General features: G+C 45.6%; 1 protein-coding gene across 8 annotated transcripts in view; it reads left to right on the plus strand.

Annotated features, from left to right (window-relative positions):
• Nucleotides 1-19,422, plus strand: part of ITPR1 (inositol 1,4,5-trisphosphate receptor type 1) — a 183,606-nt gene that overhangs the window by 129,144 nt on the left and 35,040 nt on the right. For all 8 annotated transcript variants that reach the window (XM_055709389.1, XM_055709390.1, XM_055709391.1 and 5 more), the window contains 7 exons: nt 7,431-7,611; nt 8,230-8,483; nt 13,250-13,450; nt 15,529-15,639; nt 16,944-17,039; nt 17,783-17,905; nt 18,922-19,026. In XM_055709389.1, the coding sequence (XP_055565364.1) occupies nt 7,431-7,611; nt 8,230-8,483; nt 13,250-13,450; nt 15,529-15,639; nt 16,944-17,039; nt 17,783-17,905; nt 18,922-19,026 (1,071 nt within the window). The remainder of the gene's footprint in view (nt 1-7,430; nt 7,612-8,229; nt 8,484-13,249; nt 13,451-15,528; nt 15,640-16,943; nt 17,040-17,782; nt 17,906-18,921; nt 19,027-19,422) is intronic.

Consider the following 19,422-nt stretch of genomic DNA (forward strand, 5'->3'; position numbering starts at 1 on the left):
TACAGCAGGGTGCAGCAGCATCGCCTGTCCCCCGTCGGGGCAGCCCTGTGTGGTCGGTGGCTGTTGGGTACCACAGAGCTGTGGCAATCCTCCTGGCATTCAGCTGGCAGCCCGCGCCTCTAAGGAGCAGGCACATAGATCGTTAGTTCTCCCTGCTCCTCTCCGTGGGATCCAGGTCCAACATAAACTTTTAAGATGATCCCTAGCAGGATTAAAGTTCTCTGCAAGCAGGCAGAGGCAAGCTATGAAAAACAAGGTCATGCTGCCTTTTTTTTTTTTTTTTTTTTTTTTTTTTTGGTAAGCACAGGAATCAACAAAGCGATGTTATATAACTTCTATTTATATCCCACTTGCTCACTAGCTGCAGGCATACAAGAGTAGCTGAGGAGGGAATTTAATGAGCTCTCAGGGCTTGCTCACCTTCCAGAGCGGGTAGGAGCCAGCTTGTTTTTGATGTGCGTCAGCAAATGAAACTGGTGGTGGGTGGGTGGTTTGGGTAGGTGGACTGACTTGTTGCTATGGTTTTCTTTAATTCCTCTGTCTCTCAAGAAGATCTTACACTTTTTTCTTTTTTTTTTTTTTTTCTTTTGGGGAGTCTGCAGACTTCCTTGTTTCTCACACCTACACAGAGTTAGCTGGTTCGGTAGGGAAGTGGGATTCGTGCTCCTGCCATGCAGGAGCCGGCGGAGATCAGCTGGGTGACCCGGCGGGTGCGTGCTCCCACTTGCACGCAGGAGGAACTCAAATAAAGCTCCATGCTGAAAGCAGGTCAGGCCCCTGGGTCTCCCACGCTTTGGAGGCCATCTGTGCCGTCTGCAGGGGGATTTAAACCCCAAGCCCAACAGTTGCATTTCTACCTGTCGTTCCCCAGCGTGCTTCACCTCGCGGTGGTCATCCAATGTCCCCTCACTGCCCCGGGGTGTTGTACTGGCTCTGGAAGGGCATGAGGGGACCGTATCTCTGTGAGGTTTATTCTTACTTTCCTCTTTGTGAAATGACTTTAAAAATCGCCTCGAGCTTTGAGGTGTTGCAGTAGGAGAAGGTGTAGCATGTAAGGGCTCTTGCTGACCTCAGCAGTGCAGTCCTGCGGCTGCCTCCATCGGAGCTGCTGGGGGAAGGCGAGCTGTCACGCGGCCGGTCCTCGCAGCCCTCCAGAGCATCCTCTGTGAGGCGGGGCAGGGTCTGCAGCTGGGAGCAGAGCCTCGCAGGGTGGCATCTGGGTGCCCATGGCAGAAGGAGTTTGTCTTATTTGTGGAAAACAGAGCTGGGAAGTCCCCCTTCTGCTTTCAGGACAAGGTTTACGTTTTACAGTTTGCAAAATAAACAGGCAATTGAGGTGCTCTGGCAGATTTTCCTTATGGGTTTATTTCAAACTGTGAAGTATGTTCAGCATGAAATACTTTAGCTGCCATTTCCTTAAGCTATGCAAGACTAATGATATCTATCATTCACGCCCCAGAGTGGTGGTTCTTCAGCGAGCCAGGACGTATGAAAGATTTCTAGAAAAGAGAGGGATCGGTGATATTCAAAATAAATGGGGGTGGGGAGAGAAAAAAGCTAGGTTTGAATTTTCTGCAGTGGAAGCTCTTGCAATATGTTGAGGCAGAATGTAAGGGGTTGGCATTTGTACCTTATTCAGTGCTTATGTTAGCAGTGCAGTTCCCCTTAAAATGTGGCTGCTTTGAAGTAGTCCAGCTATAAGAAACGGTACGGGGGTGGCAAGTTCTTTCCACAAGCATCAAGTAGCACAGAAGTTTTGCATTATTTCATGCTGGCAGCCTGTCCGGATAACCCAAGCGAGTTAACATCCCCGTAATAATTTCTCTCTAGTGTTGGAATAAAATGTCCTGAACTGGAGCCAGATAGCTGATCTTTCTCTTGCATCTGGAGGGACTTTCCTCTTTCAAATATCCCTGACTAGTCAAGTTCATGGGGTGTTTTCTGCTCACTGGCGTTACAGAAATGGGGAGGGAGATGACAACAGTGTGCTTTAATTTGTGAGGTGTTTGCTGGGGCTTTGCTTTCGCTTATTTATTAGTAATCAAATACTTGTTTTCCTGGGGAATTCTTTGGGATCTGTTTGGATGGTCTGGCAGGGCTTAACAGCTGTGGTCTGTTGAAAGAGCTTTATGAATTACAGAGGGTGCGGTCCAGAAAATTCTGCGTCCTCTGCGAGATGGCGGCAGTCTCTGTGTGGGTAATGCAGCCAAACGCTTGCCTAAAATCAGGCCACCCTTCTTGCAGGAGGAAGCACGTGTCTGAGCAGATGCATCCTATACCCACTGCTGGCAAAGATGTTTTCCTTACGTATCTCACAACGGGATCACTCGGACAGCGTGTGCAGTCCAGCCTGGAACTGTAGTGTCTGGGGCAGAAAGCTGAGCTGCTTGATGCAGAACAAACAGACGTTCCTTTGCTCGGCTAGCAAAACAGTTGTGACTCCGGGTCAGATGCAGCTATCGGGTGACAGCATAGAGGAAGGTGTTCCCAGCAAAGGTGACAGCACACGCAGGCAAAGCTGGAGAAGGCAAGAGCTGGAAATAAACAGCCTTCAGCTGGTTCCTGTTTTCTTTCTCTCCCATTTAACAACCCTACACTGGGCACAGACTCGGTCATCATTAAACTTCTTGTGGAATGGTTAGATTTATAACGGATTAGCTGGGTCTGTATTCCGTTCACCTTACACAGAGGTGTCCACCTGCTGTGTTTTATGGCTTCACTCTCCCAAGGGCAGATGTCAGCTCTGCGGGTTAAAAAAACCAGTTTGCTAGCGATCGCTGGTACGTGAGACATGTTAAGGAGCACTTGTCCATGTCGTGGGGTTATCCTGCCTCTGTGGTCCCCCTCCCCGGCGCTGCTGGGGAGTCACCTGAGCTCCTCTGCCACTCGTCGTTGGAAACAATGTATATTATGTACATCTTATATGTCAGAGGTCTTGGAAGGCAAGGCAGGAAGGGAGAAGAGGTGAAGTGGTAATGCTAGGAAATTTCCCCTCTCTTTGCTGGTTATTTTTTTTAGATATGATTCTACGGTCTGGGTTGTTAATGATCTGCAATATTTAAGAATGTGCCAAAAAATAACCGCCACAGAAAGCTATACTAATTCTGAATAAAAAGCCAGCAAGCAAAAATAGTACTTTCAGTTTAGCAAAAAAGGCAGGTAAACATTCAGCAGCATGTGTAAGTAATTTGAAGGGGAGAGGATACCAAGTTCTGGGGAACAGCTGAAGAGGAGACAAATAATTTAGAATCAGTGACTGGAAGTTAGTGACATAAAAAGGAGCTTGTTCACATGTTTCTAGCAGTTATTAATCACTGGAACAAAGTACGGACAGACATAGTTCATCGACCCCAGTGCCTTCTAAAGGAAGTTAGGATGCTTTTCTCAAGAAGATGCATACTTCAGCACAACTTTGGGCTCAGTTAATGAGCAAGAGCAGAGGGCTGATTGTGCTCAAGGGTGGGTCAGGCTGTGGCTGATCAATTTTAGCTGCAATTTAAACTCTTGATTTATTTTCCAGTGAAATCAGTCACTGGGTTTGCAGCTTTTCTTCTGCAACATACTTTGCATGAAACAGGGAAATAAAGTCGTAGATGGTATGGTGACAGTGTTTCCTTTGGCTCAGATGCAGCATTCTGGAGGGGCAGAGGTGAGAGTGGGATACTCTGCTGTGCACGAGGTTTCTGGTTGGATTTCTTGAGCAAAGTTGGGTGGTGGAGAGGAGAAGGAAGGAGAAGGAAGTTACTCCACAGGTTTCCTGGTACCTGGTATTATTAGTTGGTTTACTCTGGTATATTAATAGATCGCTTTGGGTGTCAGAAGGAATCAGTGTGGCTTGGCTTTGCAGATGCCTGATGCCCATGCTGGGGGGGTTCTCCTTCTATCCCCTTGAAACAAATACAAGTTCATCATAACACTTGATGTATCGTATGCCTGTAAAAGAAGCAGCATACCGCTGCTTGCCTCGCACTTCATATCTGCATGGAAGCAGTGCACCACAAAAATATATATGTTCTCCAGTCACCTGCGAGACTTTGAACTTGCAAACCTCTACACAAGAAGATTTTTCCCCTTGTATTTCTTAACAAAGCTCTTTCCATTGCTTCAAATTAGTTTTGAATGAGTTTGTGTAGGTGGTGGTTGCTTCTGTCTTTAAAAATGATTGAGAAGTCTTTGTGTGATGTCCTTCTGTGTGGTGAGCGGAACTATTGTGTTAGAAGCTTGTGCATGTCATATGCGAATGTTTTTGGGTTTCTTTCATTCTGTGGCTGTCAAATGAATTGTGATCACATTATCTCTGAGATTCTCGCAGCAGAGAAGTCTTGGTTCATTGGATCAGCTGGTTGCTGGGCTCTGGAAATGTGTTGCGTTTCATTGAGGTGCATGTACTTGCAAAGCTGTTTGCTGACCCTGGCATTCATAAAGCAAACCTCATGATCTTCTGCTCATCATGTGGTGTCTCTTGTTTAATGGCAATAACTCTTAACAGTCATTAACAAAACATAGTTGAAATAAAATACAGTTTCCTACTGCGTGGTTTTAGCTGTCTGTAAGAGCAGGCAACTGGTCCGCTGCCGGTGTCTCAGGTACAAGATGAAGCTCATATCCTCCCTTGCCTTTCACATAGCTTTTCCTCTGGTACCTTGTATGGGGATAGCCAGACGCAGCCCACGTACCGGTATGTTACAGGTCACGGTTCCCTGCCCTGCAGTAGGTTTCGACGAGATCACAGATCCCAGCTTGGTGGTGGCTACATCCGCAGGGGCTGTGTGGGAGATGAGGAGCCATCCTCCATCTTGCTGGCAAGATGCTTTGCTTTCGGGTTTGCATCGCTTTGTTAGGGATGTCAAATGCCTCAGTGTCAGTGGTGTGTTAAAAGCACCATTCTTCCAAAAACGTGCACGAGTGTAGAGGTTTGCTGTTGGCTTTGTCCCAGGCTGCTCTCCTTGCACACTTGTTCTTTCAGCAGCCTTGCTTGTGGTCACACATCGTCTATGTGTGAGCCAGGACCCTGCCATACGGCAGTCTGAAATGGCCTCTCTGTGTCCATTTTAAAAAAAGAGATTTTCCCAGTTTTGGCTTTGAGGCTCTATCTGTAAATAAATTTCAGGATTTTTGTCATAATCATCACCACCAATTACCTGCTCGAGCACAACTTGCAAGATCACACCTCTTAAAATACAGTATCTTTGATAGCTGGCATGTGGTTGATTCATATGTGTGAAGGTGTTAGGCATCCTGACCTAAACTGAAACAATCATTTTGTGACAACCATTGAATGTATGCACAGCACGCACAAGAAAGCTTTACTGGAAATGTTCATTGCGTTTGGGTTTTTTTCCCTGAAGTGCAGTGGAAAGTCAGTTAAGCAGCTTGAAAAGACGACAAAAATAAAGCCTGTCAGCAAGTAACAATTAGTCGCGTACAAGGTATTTCTTCAGCGTGGTTCATTAAAAAAAAGCTTTTCCTTCACCACTGCTTCATCACAGGGAAACTGCTCCTGTCTAGGCTCCTGAGATGTGCAGCCAGGTGACAACCATTGTTTGCCTGACGAGCACATCATGTTCTTTGTCAGAAAACCGTTACCCTTTCTGGAACCAATGATTTATCCTGGTCCATCTCTAAAATATTAATGTTGGTATGCTCATGATGTAATATTTTCAAGGTGTAACTTAGATGCAGACTCTTCCTTTGTCTGTACCTGCAGCCAACAAGCAGCAGACAGTGCTCCAGAGGGCTGGCTGGCTTTGGCTACTGCTCAGCAGCTCAGGGAGACCATGTCAGGGCATCTCTGGGTTATGACTGCAGTTTGACGGCATTCTGTCTGGTCAGATCAAAGAGCCAGTTTAGAATAAAATGAATTTAAAAAATCTTGTTACGTGTCATTCAGACAAAGGGCGGTTTTATTTAATGGGTGCATTTTATGAGAAGATGTTAAAATTCCTGCTAAAAAGTATTGGATTAGAGAATAAGTCTGCAAATATTAAAGAAGCTGGGCACCCAAATCATCTTGTGTCATGTCACAGAACCTGGCACAGTTTCTGTTGCAATGACATTTGGTAGAAGGCACCTCTTGTGGTGCTCTGGCACACCTGCTTTACTGGACTGTGTGAATGGGTGTCAGGAGAAGGTACCAGGGCGGCTACCTTTGCGAACGTGTGATGCCCCTGCTGGGCTTTTCTCATTTCCCTCCTCTCTGTTAATCACTAGAAGTAGGAACAAACTCATAAAAGTTTACCTGAGATGCTCTGGGCAGGTAGAAGGTGTTGCGGTGGTGGGAGGGATATCTCGTGTGAATATTGACCAGCTTCTTTAAATAGTAGCGTTCCTCCTCTGTTTGTAATCAAAGATGCAACTTTATTAGTGTTTCAAAGTCATTCAGCGCTGCTCTGACTGCAGCTGCTTGGGAGTGATCAAAGGCAGGCTTACCAAAGACGGCCTTGTGTGCTCTGCTTCGCAGAAAAGCAGGCAGGATATATTGCTATTCCCATTTTAATTTGTTTGTTCAATAAATCAGGCTTCATTCCTATTCATCATGTAAAGCTGTTGGATCCTGAGCTGCTGCAGAATGCTAACTAATTTCATAATTCTCTGCATAAGGTGACCCACTTACAAGTTCATCCTTCAGTCATGTTTAAGCTCTGGTCCTGATTTATGTAACAGCATATTGGTTTCATCAGGAATTGCCTGATCACTCACTGCGTTGGCTGCTTTCTGACCTGTACATGATTTGTATTCTCCTCAATTTTAGGAAGAACTCTCTGTCTCTGTGCGCACATGGGCAGAACAACGTTAATAAACCTTCCTAACAGTAGTCAGGGCTTTGAGTTTTTGTATCACTTAAAGGTATGTTAGAGTAGAGATTAAAAGGAGTTTTAAGAAGTCTGCTGCGGATGGGGCAATGAAGAATCAGCACAAAATATCCCTCCTCATGTTGCCCTGTTTGTACGTTTTTGGACTGTGATTAACATTGACTATAGCATGTTATGAGTCACAATCCCTTTGGTTAAAGGGCAGGAAGACAGGACAGTTCTTCCTCCTCTGTATTTGGCTCATACTAGTTTTGTTTCTGAACTGAGAATCAAATTATAGATAATTCCATTGTCCTGTCCTTACCTTAATTCATTGTACTTACCTTAATTCTGTTGCTGAAAGAGAAGCGTGCTGCCTAAATGTATTAGGGCTAGCGTGATTTACTGCACTCACTTTTCTTTAAAAATACATTTGGAAGTTGTTAACAAGGGAGTTAACGTAGCTGAGACACTTGGGCTGCCTTAACAATAACATATGAGTTCCTGTTGCTCCAGGTTTTGCTTTACTGAAAACTAACCTCCCAGTCCTTCAGGATATCATGCAGTGCCGAAAGGTGAAATGATCTGTATTCAAACTTGTGTATGGAGGTATAGATCCTGTTCCTTTTTCTCTTGTAGCATTCGTTCTTCTGCCGACTGACAGAAGATAAGAAATCTGAAAAGTTCTTTAAGGTTTTTTATGATCGCATGAAAGTGGCACAGCAAGAAATCAAGGCTACTGTCACAGTCAACACTAGTGACTTAGGAAATAAAAAGAAAGATGAGGAGTCAGACAGAGATGTACCGAGCAGGAAAAGAGGTAATCCCCAGTTCTTCCGTTTCTAAAGTGACAAGGGAGTAAAATGCTGTGTTTTGAACTCATTTCAATTGATGCAATAATGCTCTGATCTCTGATCCCACAGAGCAAAGTTCAGAGATCAGTGCTGCCCTGGCTCGGGATTTCAAGAGCTTCATCCCCTCTTCATCCATTTGTGAGATTGTGCTATTGAAATGATGAAAAGTATTTCTGAGATGAGACTCTGCCGCCTTGTCTATCGTGACAAGCTGCCCTAATCTGATTCGTAGTAATGACCCTGGACAGTGGGTTGTGGTCAGTGCCTTCTCTAACAATAAGTGGAGAAATCCTAATTTCCCTTTATAGCAGGTCCTCCTGTATCTCCTGATAGTGCTAAATGTGTGTGCTCTAACCAATTAATACCAGAATTTGTAACTCGATGTGGTTTGCATAAAAGGTGCAAAGAGCATAACATGATATCCTTCTAAACTCCAGACCCTCATGTCACACTAAACGTACTTACCACAGAGCTGATGATGAGTAGCTGGCCTGCGTGTGAAATGAATGGGAGATGTGTGAACAGATTTTTCTGGTCCCCTTTATTTGGTTTGCCTAAAGAAAATCTGTTCTTATGTGTTTTAGTGAGAGAGCCTATGACCCAAATTACTGAGGAGGTCCGGGATCAGTTGCTGGAGGCCTCTGCAGCTACAAGGAAGGCTTACAACACTTACCGGAGGGAGGCTGATCCTGATGACCATTATTCAGCAGGAGAAGGAGCACAGTCTGCGGCAGACAAGAGCAAAGATGACCTGGAGATGAGTGCTGTGATCTCAATAATGCAACCCATCCTCCGGTTCTTGCAGCTGCTCTGCGAAAACCACAATCGGGATTTGCAGGTAGAGCCTGGTTCCCTCCTGAGCCAACGTGCTCGTGTCGCCTTGCACTGTCACTGCTGCCCCTTCGTCTCACTAACCCCATGCCTTTTTAAATGGATACATGACCGATTTGGGGGGTTTGGGCCTTGAAGATAATCCAAAAGAAGTATTTATACCTTGTTGGACAGACAGGGAAGTCCGGTTGTCCAGTGTTCAGTGGTCTTTTCAATTTTTATAGAAGGTGGTGGGATCAACACTTGATGTGGCTTTTTAAAAGTATGTCCTTAAAGCAAGTAAGTGTTCTGCTAGGAAGTTACTGATCTACTTTTGAGAGGGGAAGGAAAGGAAACTAAAAAAAAAGTCATGTAGGAAAGTAAAGAGAGCACTGGGACTTTGGTTGAGCAGCCCTCAAGCATTTGCTGGCTTTCCAGTGAACAGGTTCTCCTGGGTTTTCATGGGTCTGTTCATGTGTGTGGAGTTGAACGCATAGGGCTGGTATCAGGAAAGCCTCAGCTGGAGCCGAATCTGGTGAAGGGCAGCAAGAAGGGTTTCTAGGTTGTATCCACAGTGAAAGAGACCAGGGAGAGCATGGGTGTGGTGCTGAAAGGGCCAGAGGTGCCGGTGATGAAGGACGTGGAGAAGGTGAGGGTGCTCAGTGCCACTTTGACCTTGCTCTTGCCTGGTAAGACTGTCCTTCACAAACCCTAGGCCTCTGAGACCTGAGCGGAGGTCTGGAGCAAGGAAGCCTTACCCTTGGTGGAGGAGGATGGGGTTAGGAACCGTTTAGACAAGCTGGATATGCACAAGTCTGTGGTGCCTGGTGTGATGCCCCAGGTCCCCTCTGGAGTGCTGGGTTCTGTCCTGGGCTCCAGAGTCCAGCAGGGAGTCTCAAAGATGGCTAAGGGACTGGAGCATCTGATGGGCTAGGAGATGCAGAGGGAGCTGGGAGAGGCCAGGCTGGAGAGGAGAAGGCTGGGGACATCTCACCCTGCGTATAAATACCTGACCCAGGGACGTGGAGAGGACGGAGCCAGGCTCTGCTCAGTGGTACCCCAGGGCAGGGCGAGCAGGGTAGGAACAGACAGTTTCCAGAGGTCCTGCCAACCTCGGCTGTCCTGTGACACTCCGGGATGTGTTTGTGCAATTTTAAATAGCGAGCCCAGAACTTGTACGTTAGTAATCTTATCTAGCACGTGCCTCCACAAACGATAAGATTTTTGCTTACTAAATGGACTGCAATTAACAAGATTTTTGTTTGGTGTAGCCACTGCCGCTGGATTAGAATTGAATGCAAGCGAGGAGCTAGTGAGATGCAGTACAATGTACTAAATGCCCTCATAAAGGAGGAATAATTGCCTTGATTGCATATTGTTACATGGCACACCAGCAGTGTGGGACCCTGCGTGAGTGCTTTTCAGACCTGCCAAATCACTTCCGCTGAACTGGAATGCCCTGCTGCTGGCAGTATGTGAAATCAGATCTGTACGATAGTGGTTCTGTGCTGGGAGCATGTAATTCTTCTAGCATTTTATAGGTGCTGAGGTTACATACATCAGGGTTTCTCCTAATTTCTTCAAAAAACTATTTGATCTTTGTTTTGTCAAACAATTTTCATGCCGTTAGCGATGTCGGAGACAAGTAGGATGGCAGTTTTATGTGGCAGTAGTCCAAACCGCACGCACATGATCCTGCTGATGCTGTCTTTGGCTAGGCACTGAGAGCTATAGGAGCAAAACTGAATTCAAGCCAGTGCAGAAACTTGGCCTGAGCTGTTCGACATCCTGAACAATTAGATTTCCCAAACAGCAGGTAGTTGCATTCAGCTCTCCGAGAAAAAGGTTGTAGGTTTGGTTTATTTAAAAAAAAAAAAAAAATGGGAGGAACAGTTTTTCAAGTATAATCCTTCTCCTGATGCTTGCCCGCCTTGATGCTTGCCTTTCTCCCTCAGCCCTGAGGGGGAGGCAGGAGTATCTGAAGCTTCAAAATCTATATGTCTGCAGCTAGTATGTTGTAACTGAGCTCCTTATCAATATTGCCAATGGACTGACTGCTCCAAAACTGTGCAAAATAGATTTGAATTGGAAGTGAATAGGGATCACCTGCCCAATGCAGTCACGGGTTTGTCAAACCAGGCATTTTACAACCATTACCAATTGTGAGTAGCCTGATGCTGTGCAAAAGCAGGAAAATGCAAGTCACAGCTGTAAGCGTTGATAGTTGTTTTAGACGAGGAGGAAGTCTGTGAAATGGCTTGGGATGTTGCAATACTGTGCCTTTTGCATCACTTGGCCACTCCCTTGGCAGATAAAACTGCAGTTTGTTCGGCACTGCGTGCGCTCAGGGTGCTGTCCCCCTCAGGCTTGCTCTGTGGGTCTGGGGGAGGAGTCGTAGTATGTTCATCCATGCAAGTAATGCAAGAAGTGGGACAGACGGGTGGATGCTGAAGTATGTTTTGTTACTCGTTTTGGGCTGAAAGCATCAAATTTTACGGCGGGGTACTCTGTTTCTCTCTCAGCACACGGATACTTGGGTGCTGTTATTAAACTTGCGTTAGGTCTGACCCTCAGCTGTGGGCAAGAGCTGAGCCTTGGAAGCAAAGCTGTCCTGGCTCCGGACCGCTGTAGCCAGCCTGTTTGGACAGGCCACGTCCCCACCAGCTTCCTTAGGGGGTCCTTTCTGTACCGACTCTTTTCTGAATGAAGGTGTCCCTGTGTACTCCGGAATCAGTCACGAGGACTGAAGCTTGTGACAAGCTGAGTGGAGCACGCGGTGCTGTGCACGAGAGCCGCGCTGGCTGGAGCAGCGGGGGCTCCCGGGGCAGGGACGGTGCCCTCGAGCCAGGGCCCGGCCGGTGGGACCAGCAGCCCAACACAGCACCGCAGCCACGCGTGAGCTTCAGCCTTACCCTCACAGATCCCACCTTCGTGGCAGAAATAACACTCGAGTTCTTTTGTTTTGCAAAATAAAAATGTTGTAGTAATATACTGGCCACTCACGCTCGGATTAAAGATGTGAGTTGGTAGGTTAAATACTAATTTTGTGCAAAAAAAACCAGGAGTTGATACAACTTTTAACATTGGACATTACCTAGGCTGTGTCCCCAGGGATCTGTTTCTTTTATTTGTAATTGCTGCAGGCAGAGCCAAGGTAGTCAGGAACAGAGCTCTGCATGCTGCAGGAGTGATTCAGTAATTCGACAGGGGGACGGTGCATACCTCAGGTTCGTTCCCACTGCGAGCAGTAGGATGGCACGTTCAGTATTGAAGAGTTGTGTTCCTGTACATAGCCTGTGAGATGCTCTGGTTGATGGAAAATTAAGAGCTTGATCTCTGGTGGCTGAGACGACAACAGACATTCACTGGGGCAGTTTCTCACAGTGCAGCAGGGTCTTACTCTCTAGTGTTTTCCTTCCCCTTGTTTAGCCATGTAACATTGTCCTTCTGCCTCCTGTGCCTCATTCCTCCTCTTTCCTTTGTGTTTATTGACTTTGGATCAAGAAGCTAAGGCTGGTATAAACCTATGTGTAATCAGAATAAATGCTGTAATGCAGCTGGGGAGCATTTTGTTTCATCACTTTTGGTATTATCCATTATTTTTGCTTTTTTCCTGGAGGGAAGGCACGAGCTCCAATTTCTGTAGCGTCAACCTTTCTACATTCTGACAACTTAATCAAAAGTCAGGTTGCTAAATGAGCAATCAGTTGAAATGTGCTGAATCACTGTCACCTTTAGTCTGCATTCATAGACAGCATTTTCCGTTTTTTAGCTTAGCCTTCAATTGAATCTGGCAATTTCTCTGTCTGTTTGCCTTAAAAGACTTATTAGTCTGATGCAGGCACTAAAGGCATTTAACAGTGCTCCTCTGCCGGCTGGCAGAAAATACCTTGCTGGTTCCATAGTCCCATGCATCTTGTTCATCTGAGGGGTTTTTTTTCCACTTTTGAAATGTTTTGTAACCTGCTAGAATTAAGCTGGATAGGCGCTTTCCTGCTGAAACTTTGAGGAAAAGAAGGTGGTAGTGGCTGTCCGTTTTTACAGCACACCGCTGACAAACAGCATCTGAGTCACTGGGAAATTGTTTTTCATTAATTGTCCTCCTTTGTTTTGGTTGGGTTTGGGTTGGTGGTTTTTTATATGTATTTGGAATATAGGAGAGTGGAAACAAGTTTAATCCATGCTGATAAGTCTGGCATTTCATTAGAGGAGCTGCTCTTAATCAGCAGCTTCAAGCAGGGATTACAATAATTATGTGGGAAGAAATGCGACTGAGAGAATTGTGTTTCAGGCCGCCTTCCTTCAAGGCATGCAGTCATGCCTCCTCGCCACCATGCAGGTTGTGCTGCTGTGAAGCCAGAGCCAGGGAACTGCTGCTTGTGTCTCGGGGAAAGGTCTCGGGAGGAGAGCCTCGGGTGATGGTTAGCAGTGAGATCTAGTAGGCAGGCTGCAGGGAAGCTTCCAGGCTTGGCAGAGCTTTCTCTCCGCAGAATAGCCTGTTCTGTGCTGGGTTTCAGCACTCTGGCGATGCTCTTGGTTTGTTGCTCCTTGTCTTCTGTAAAATTTGAAGCCCACAGGCTTCTCTCTCAAGAGAGGTGTGTTGCCAGCAAGCCCTGAAAGAGGCTTCAATTGCTTGTAGAGGGTCCAGTGAAATTAGAGCAGTATACCACACAGTGCAATTGTGCATTGATGAACTTAATAAAATATTATGATCCAAACATCGGGTTTTATGTTTCTTTGGGTTTTGGGTTTTTTTTTCCCCCTTCCCTCCTGGCTTTGACACTCTCCTTGCAGAATTTCCTACGCTGCCAGAACAACAAGACAAACTACAACTTGGTGTGTGAGACGCTGCAGTTTCTGGACTGTATCTGTGGAAGCACAACTGGTGGACTTGGACTTCTTGGTCTGTATATAAATGAGAAAAATGTAGCACTAATCAACCAGACGCTGGAAAGTTTGACCGAGTACTGTCAGGGGCCTTGCCACGAGAACCAGGTAACGCTCCGTAGCTGTAAAATGCATCACCCTTTCCCCTACACTGCGCTGTGCTCATGGCTCTCAATCTGCGGACTCGTTTGTCTTACAGCGCTGCACTCTTGACTTGCCCTGCAAAGGGATTTTGGTTTGTTTGGGGTTTTTTGTTTATAAATTCATACAATCGATTTCTCTTTCCTGGGGCCCCCTCTGAGGAGTTGAACCACTCAAAGCAGTAGAGATTTTCCTGCTTTGCTAGGATTTCAGTTGTTTTATTAGACTTGACAGACAGGGAGAGTGAGGAATTTTTGAACTTCATAGTAAAAATGTTGCTAAAATCAAGCTGTGTTGCCTGTTGCAAGTGAAGCCAGGAACGTGCCCCTGCTCCCAGCCTGAAGGGAGAAGGTTGAGCTCTGTAGCTTCATTACTGAAGGTGATAACCGCGTTGAGGTTGTTTTCAGGTGTAGCTCTGTGTGTAGAACCAGGTGCTTGTTGCTGCCAGCTGTGCATGCGCTTGCTCGGGGATGTGGTGGTGGTTCCTGATGAGGATGGGTTGGGTGTTGGGGAGGACCGCCATGTCTGCTGGGGGGGAGGCAGCCTCTGTCCAGCTCCCCCCAAACCACGCTCACTGTCAGTGGTACCTTCTGCTCCAAGCTGGAGTAACTGTTTTAAAGCAAGAATGGTCGTTGAAGTAATCCTGTTACAGGGAAGGCATAACTGAATAACAATAATCCTGTTCGATAAAGCAGTTAGTGACCCACAGATGGACTTGGTCAGCTCTGTGCCTCGAAAGTTGAATGATGGGCAAGAAATACGGGAAGATACTTCGCGTAAGCAGGAGTGTTTGGGTGCTCAAGAATTACAGTTTGCTTCTGTGGGAAGGATCAGAGGGCAGGGGCGGCTGTCCTGCTGGGCCACACTCCGCCACTTCACCTTCCAGCAGGTTGTACAGCTGTGTTTTAGAGCATCGTACCAATAAGGCCCATTTCTTCTACTTTTGGTCTAAATGTGACCCTTGCTGTAACTGTTTCAATGAGTCAAATGCAGTCTGAATGTCTAGGGTAAACCATACGCAAGAGATCGCTGCCCCAAAATAGTTTTGCAAACTGGCCACTCTGTGGCATTGACTCAGCAGGTAACGTGCTCACGGTGTGGGTCAGAGCACTGTGCCGCTGGGCTGGCATGACCTCGTATGTCCTGTGCTTCAGGGTGGGTGTCACCCTTCTAACAAGCAAACTCAGGCACTTGCAGACATGGATATCTGCTTATTTTCTCCATTTGCATATGATTTGAACTACAGCATGGTGTGAAAGGCCTGGAATATGACTTTGAAAAAGTCTTCGAGATTATCTGTCTTTTGAAGTGCTTTTTCTTTGCACACTCAAACAATTTACAGCAAAGCTAAACAAAGAGTGGTGGGGGTGACTGATGTTCAGATGAAATCTAAACTATGAAATCATTATCTATGCAAGAAGATACATGAGGCTGTACACATCCGTTCATCACTGACAGTTTCTCCGTTGTATGTATCAGATAGAATAACAACCTTGAGACAGCGGTATGGATCTTCACAGTGGAGCTCAGCAGCAGAGCCAGGCTCTGGATTTTGAAGCCAGCAAGCTACCGTGGGTTTGTACGTTTTAGTATAGACCTTTATAAAAGCAGGGTTAAAGGGTAAGCAAGGAGGTTATGGAAACTCACATTCTTTGGTTGGACAGGACTGAAGTAGGTGTTGATTGGTACATGTAAAATAAAGAAAACTCTCCCTAATCTTAGTAAAACAGTGTTCTTCCTTAGCTGTGTGCTCAGCCTGGATGCTTTGGCATCTAAATGCTTCGTTTATCAACTGTGTTGCTTTCTGCTTCCTGCGGCTGGGTGGTTTCAGTAGGACATGCCATGGCTGATGAGAGGAAAAGCTTGAAGCAAAACGCCTTAATCTTTTGTTATTCCACTGACTGAAGTTTTCTGTTCAGTTATCCATCTCAAACAGCTTACGAGGTGATGAAAGAGGTGACTCCTCTGTTCTGGCTGGGTCACCAGCCTAGGCTGCATTTTTAGTGTAGACAATTGGTGAAATCTGATGAATTTTCTTTGGACAGAACTGCATTGCTACTCACGAATCCAACGGTATTGACATCATCACAGCATTAATTCTCAATGACATCAACCCTTTGGGAAAGAAGAGGATGGACCTCGTGTTGGAACTGAAGGCAAGTGAATACTTTGTGTGATCCGCGTTAACAGTAAGATGAAACATAATTTTATTGTTGGAATTATGTGGGTGTTTATTATATCCCAATATTCATAAGTGCCAAAAAATTATATGCATCAGCGAGCTGGAGGCAGTGCCCAAACATTGTTTGTCACGGGTATTTCTTCTTTTAAATGGCAGCATGGACCCACAGGTTTTTAGGTGTGGGGGGGTGCAGGCAGTTGAGATATGCGGAGGAATCCTAAAAAGTTTTTCTGTTAAAGACGTAAAGCTGATAAAAATTTTTCTGTTGTTTTTTGATTAAAAAGTGTACACGTAAAAGTACAGAAAAATGGAAGTAAAACTCCTCACGCTACATCTAGTTTCCTAATACTTTATTGCTGTTGTTTAATCATCAAGTATTTTGTAGGGCTGTTCATAATAATGCTGAAATAATTAGCGCTGGTGCTGGTTTCAAAATACGCTAGGAGGTTGTCCTCTAGCAGCAGTAGTCACAGAGCACTCCTGCCACAGCATATGTTTTAGAAATATTTCCTTGCTGACTTATTGTCCTGCCTTATAGTGCAATGTCTAGTTGTTTTCCGCTGCAGACTCACACCATTATTAGGGGTAATGTGGGGTTTTTATTATTCTAAATAAAAAATGCTTTTAGACTCAATTAGCATTATACTTCAAAATTAAATACTTTTATTGGTTTTTATTGTCAGTCATGATGGATTTTAATCTTAATTGTTTGTATTAAAGTAGTCTGGTGCCTTGTGGTAGTTTCCCATTTCCTCCCTCTCTTTCTTGGCATTAGCAGGTTGCTGAGTAATTTTCAGTTAAAAGCAGCAAAGCACGTCTGTGTCTTCAGCCTGGGCTGTCCTTTGATTTAATCACACCAGTGTCTTCAGTAAAGCTGAGCTGCACCATTTTGGAGCTGATAGCTTGTAATAAAGCTGCAGTATCTTTAAAACCAAACAAAATAATACAGGCTTGAAACATCAGTGCTTTAGAAATTTAAACCTTAATGTGGGTTAATGTGATACCTCTCACTAAATAGGGTTTGGAAAATAAACTGGTAAAAAATACTACTAAGTTGTATATTTCAATAATGAGAAGAGAGGGGGTGTGCTTTGCGAGTGAGGGTGTAGGAGTCCTGCAGTGGGCTGGGTGGAAAAGTCTGCCTTGCCCACGGCTCGTGTTTGTAGAACCCAGGCACCTCGAGCCCTTCTGGGCAGGAGGGGTGGCAGTGCTCAGGCTGCGTATCCTCATTTTTTGACTCCTGATAGTGACTGCCGTTGTTTTTTCCCCTCCCTTCAGAACAATGCTTCAAAACTCCTCTTGGCGATCATGGAGAGCAGGCACGACAGCGAGAACGCGGAGAGGATCCTCTACAACATGAGGCCCAAGGAGCTGGTGAGTCTCTGGGTCACTCCAAGACTCCCAGCTCCCCTCGAGCCCAGTGCGGTGGGGATGCTGGGGTGGCTGCATACAGCCCGGGGGTGCTGCGGGGGCTCTGTGCATGGATCGATGACAGCTGGGGGACCTTTCAAGGATTTGGTTGAACGAGTGGAGTATCCACAGGGGATGGGTCTGCCTGGTTCCCCAGCAGCACAAGCACTTAGGAAAGCCATGTTCAGCACTATGGAGGCATTCAGCATCCTGTGTAAGGCGGAGAAGGAGCATCATCTGGTGCTTTGGGATCCACATCTAGAAGTTATTTGCACAAGAGAACCGAAAATTTCTTGTGACCTGAAAGCAGTTCAATAGACTGTAGCGGGCTTTTGGGCTGGTTAATGTATTAACTGGTGAAAACAAAGCAGGAGATCCAAAGTACAGCTGAAACGCTGTCGGCATGTCTTGGTGCACGTAGCTGCAGCGGGGGGCAGAGGTCAGAACGTGATGCAGTGAGGGTGGCCCGGAATATATTACCTAGAGGGGAACATGAAGTTGAGTTTCTTGTGTCAAAGAGCTGGGCTGAAGGTGCTGAGTTCAGGTCTCCTGTTTTATCCTGGATGTTGAGAAGCCCGCTGACCTTCCTCTTGACTGTATATGTTCAGATCCCTTTTGCCTCTGTAGGAGTGCCCAGTGTACACTGGCCTTAGACTTCAGCCCCCAGCCTGAACTGTCACTTCATGGGCCTGTGTGTCTCTTTCTAGGTGGAGGTGATAAAGAAGGCTTACCTGCAGGGAGAAGTAGAATTTGAGGATGGAGAGAATGGGGAAGATCTTGCAGCATCTCCGAGGAACGTGGGACACAACATTTACATACTGGCTCATCAGGTAGCATTTCACCTACCGCTTCCACAGTACCAAGTGTCAAAAACTATGAATAGCAAGAGGTCTGCTGTTCCCTGATGTTATTTTAATGGCTGGCCTCTGAGACAAGCTTACGGCACGTTCTCTGTTTATCAGAGCAAATTCCAATCCTTAAAGAATCAGAAAAGAAATTTCTATAAAACAAGAACTTTTTTGGAGCTTTTTTTTATAATGGGAAGTGGGCAGGCTCTTGACCAAGTTTCTGAAGACATGTGATTCAAGTTCTTGGCGGTGCTGAGAAGCAATGTATTATTTTTCAGCTGTATCAAAGGTTACTTTATACTCCCAAAGAAATTCTACTCAAATACAGATCAATTAAACTGTAAGCAGAAATCTCACTCTGCTTTTATGGTTGGTACCACATTCTCTTAATGTTGTAGCCAGTCAGGTTTATTGTGTTGATACAATGTGGTGTTTGAAAGGTAAAAGACCAAGGCGGGGAAATATATATCTAGACCTACTTTAATACGTTGTTGCTGCATGTATCACTCCACTAGAGACTTCTTGTTCCTTTAGCATCTAAGAAGACCATCACTTGTGCCCTAAGATGAATTCAGAGTCTCCAGAAGCCTGTTTGGAGCAGTGCTCTGTGCATGTGCTTTTCAGTGGGTGCACGTTTTCCCTTCCATCCCTGTCAAGAACTTGTGTGATTAGCACACCTTTGAGTTAGGGTGGATGTAGAAGGACAGACTGAATGTGAATGTTCAAACAGTTTCCCAAGTCAGGCAAAGGGTGGGAGAGCATGGGTAAAAGAGGACTACAAGACGGATATTAAAAAAATACATATTTGAATCATTCTGACTTGCTCCCAAAATAGAGCTGCAGGGTGTCTGGTTGGAATAGAACAAGCCTTCTGTCAACTTTGCCCTTTCTTAGCAGCTGACTGCATACTATTTCTTATTTTATGCCAAAAATCAGAAATTTAATATCATAGAGAGACATCTGGTGTCTCCCACTCCCTTTTCATTCCTTTATTTTAGTTGGCTCGTCATAACAAAGAGCTGCAGAACATGCTGAAGCCGGGAGGTCAGATAGAGGGAGACGAGGCTCTGGAGTTTTACGCCAAGCACACGGCACAGATTGAGGTACGGGGAAACTGGTGGCTGCCGGGAGGTGTGTGGGGGGAGATGATCTGCTGCCGAAAGAGCCGCCTGGAAGAGAAACGGTGGAGTTAAACACTGGTTGCATTATACGTGGTATTTTGATTGAACTGACTACCTGTGTGTGGACTGTCATCTTTGACATGGGAATATATGTGCACTTTTTTTTTTTATTTTATTTTTTGACAGCCGCTGGGGGGGAGCTATTTTTGAGCTGTCATGTGTGGGCTTTAAGATGGAGCTGAGCAGAGCTCTGTTGGCAGGAGGAAGTGTAACTTCACTTCTGTTATATTTTGGCCGGTACTATTGCTGAATCCATGAAGTTACTGATAGCTTTTGCTATTCTTTCTGTATTAAAATGACAGTTTGGCCTGATGTACA

The sequence above is a fragment of the Falco cherrug genome, chromosome 4 (assembly GCF_023634085.1).
Source record: "Falco cherrug isolate bFalChe1 chromosome 4, bFalChe1.pri, whole genome shotgun sequence".
In the NCBI taxonomy this organism is placed as follows: Eukaryota; Metazoa; Chordata; class Aves; order Falconiformes; family Falconidae; genus Falco; species Falco cherrug.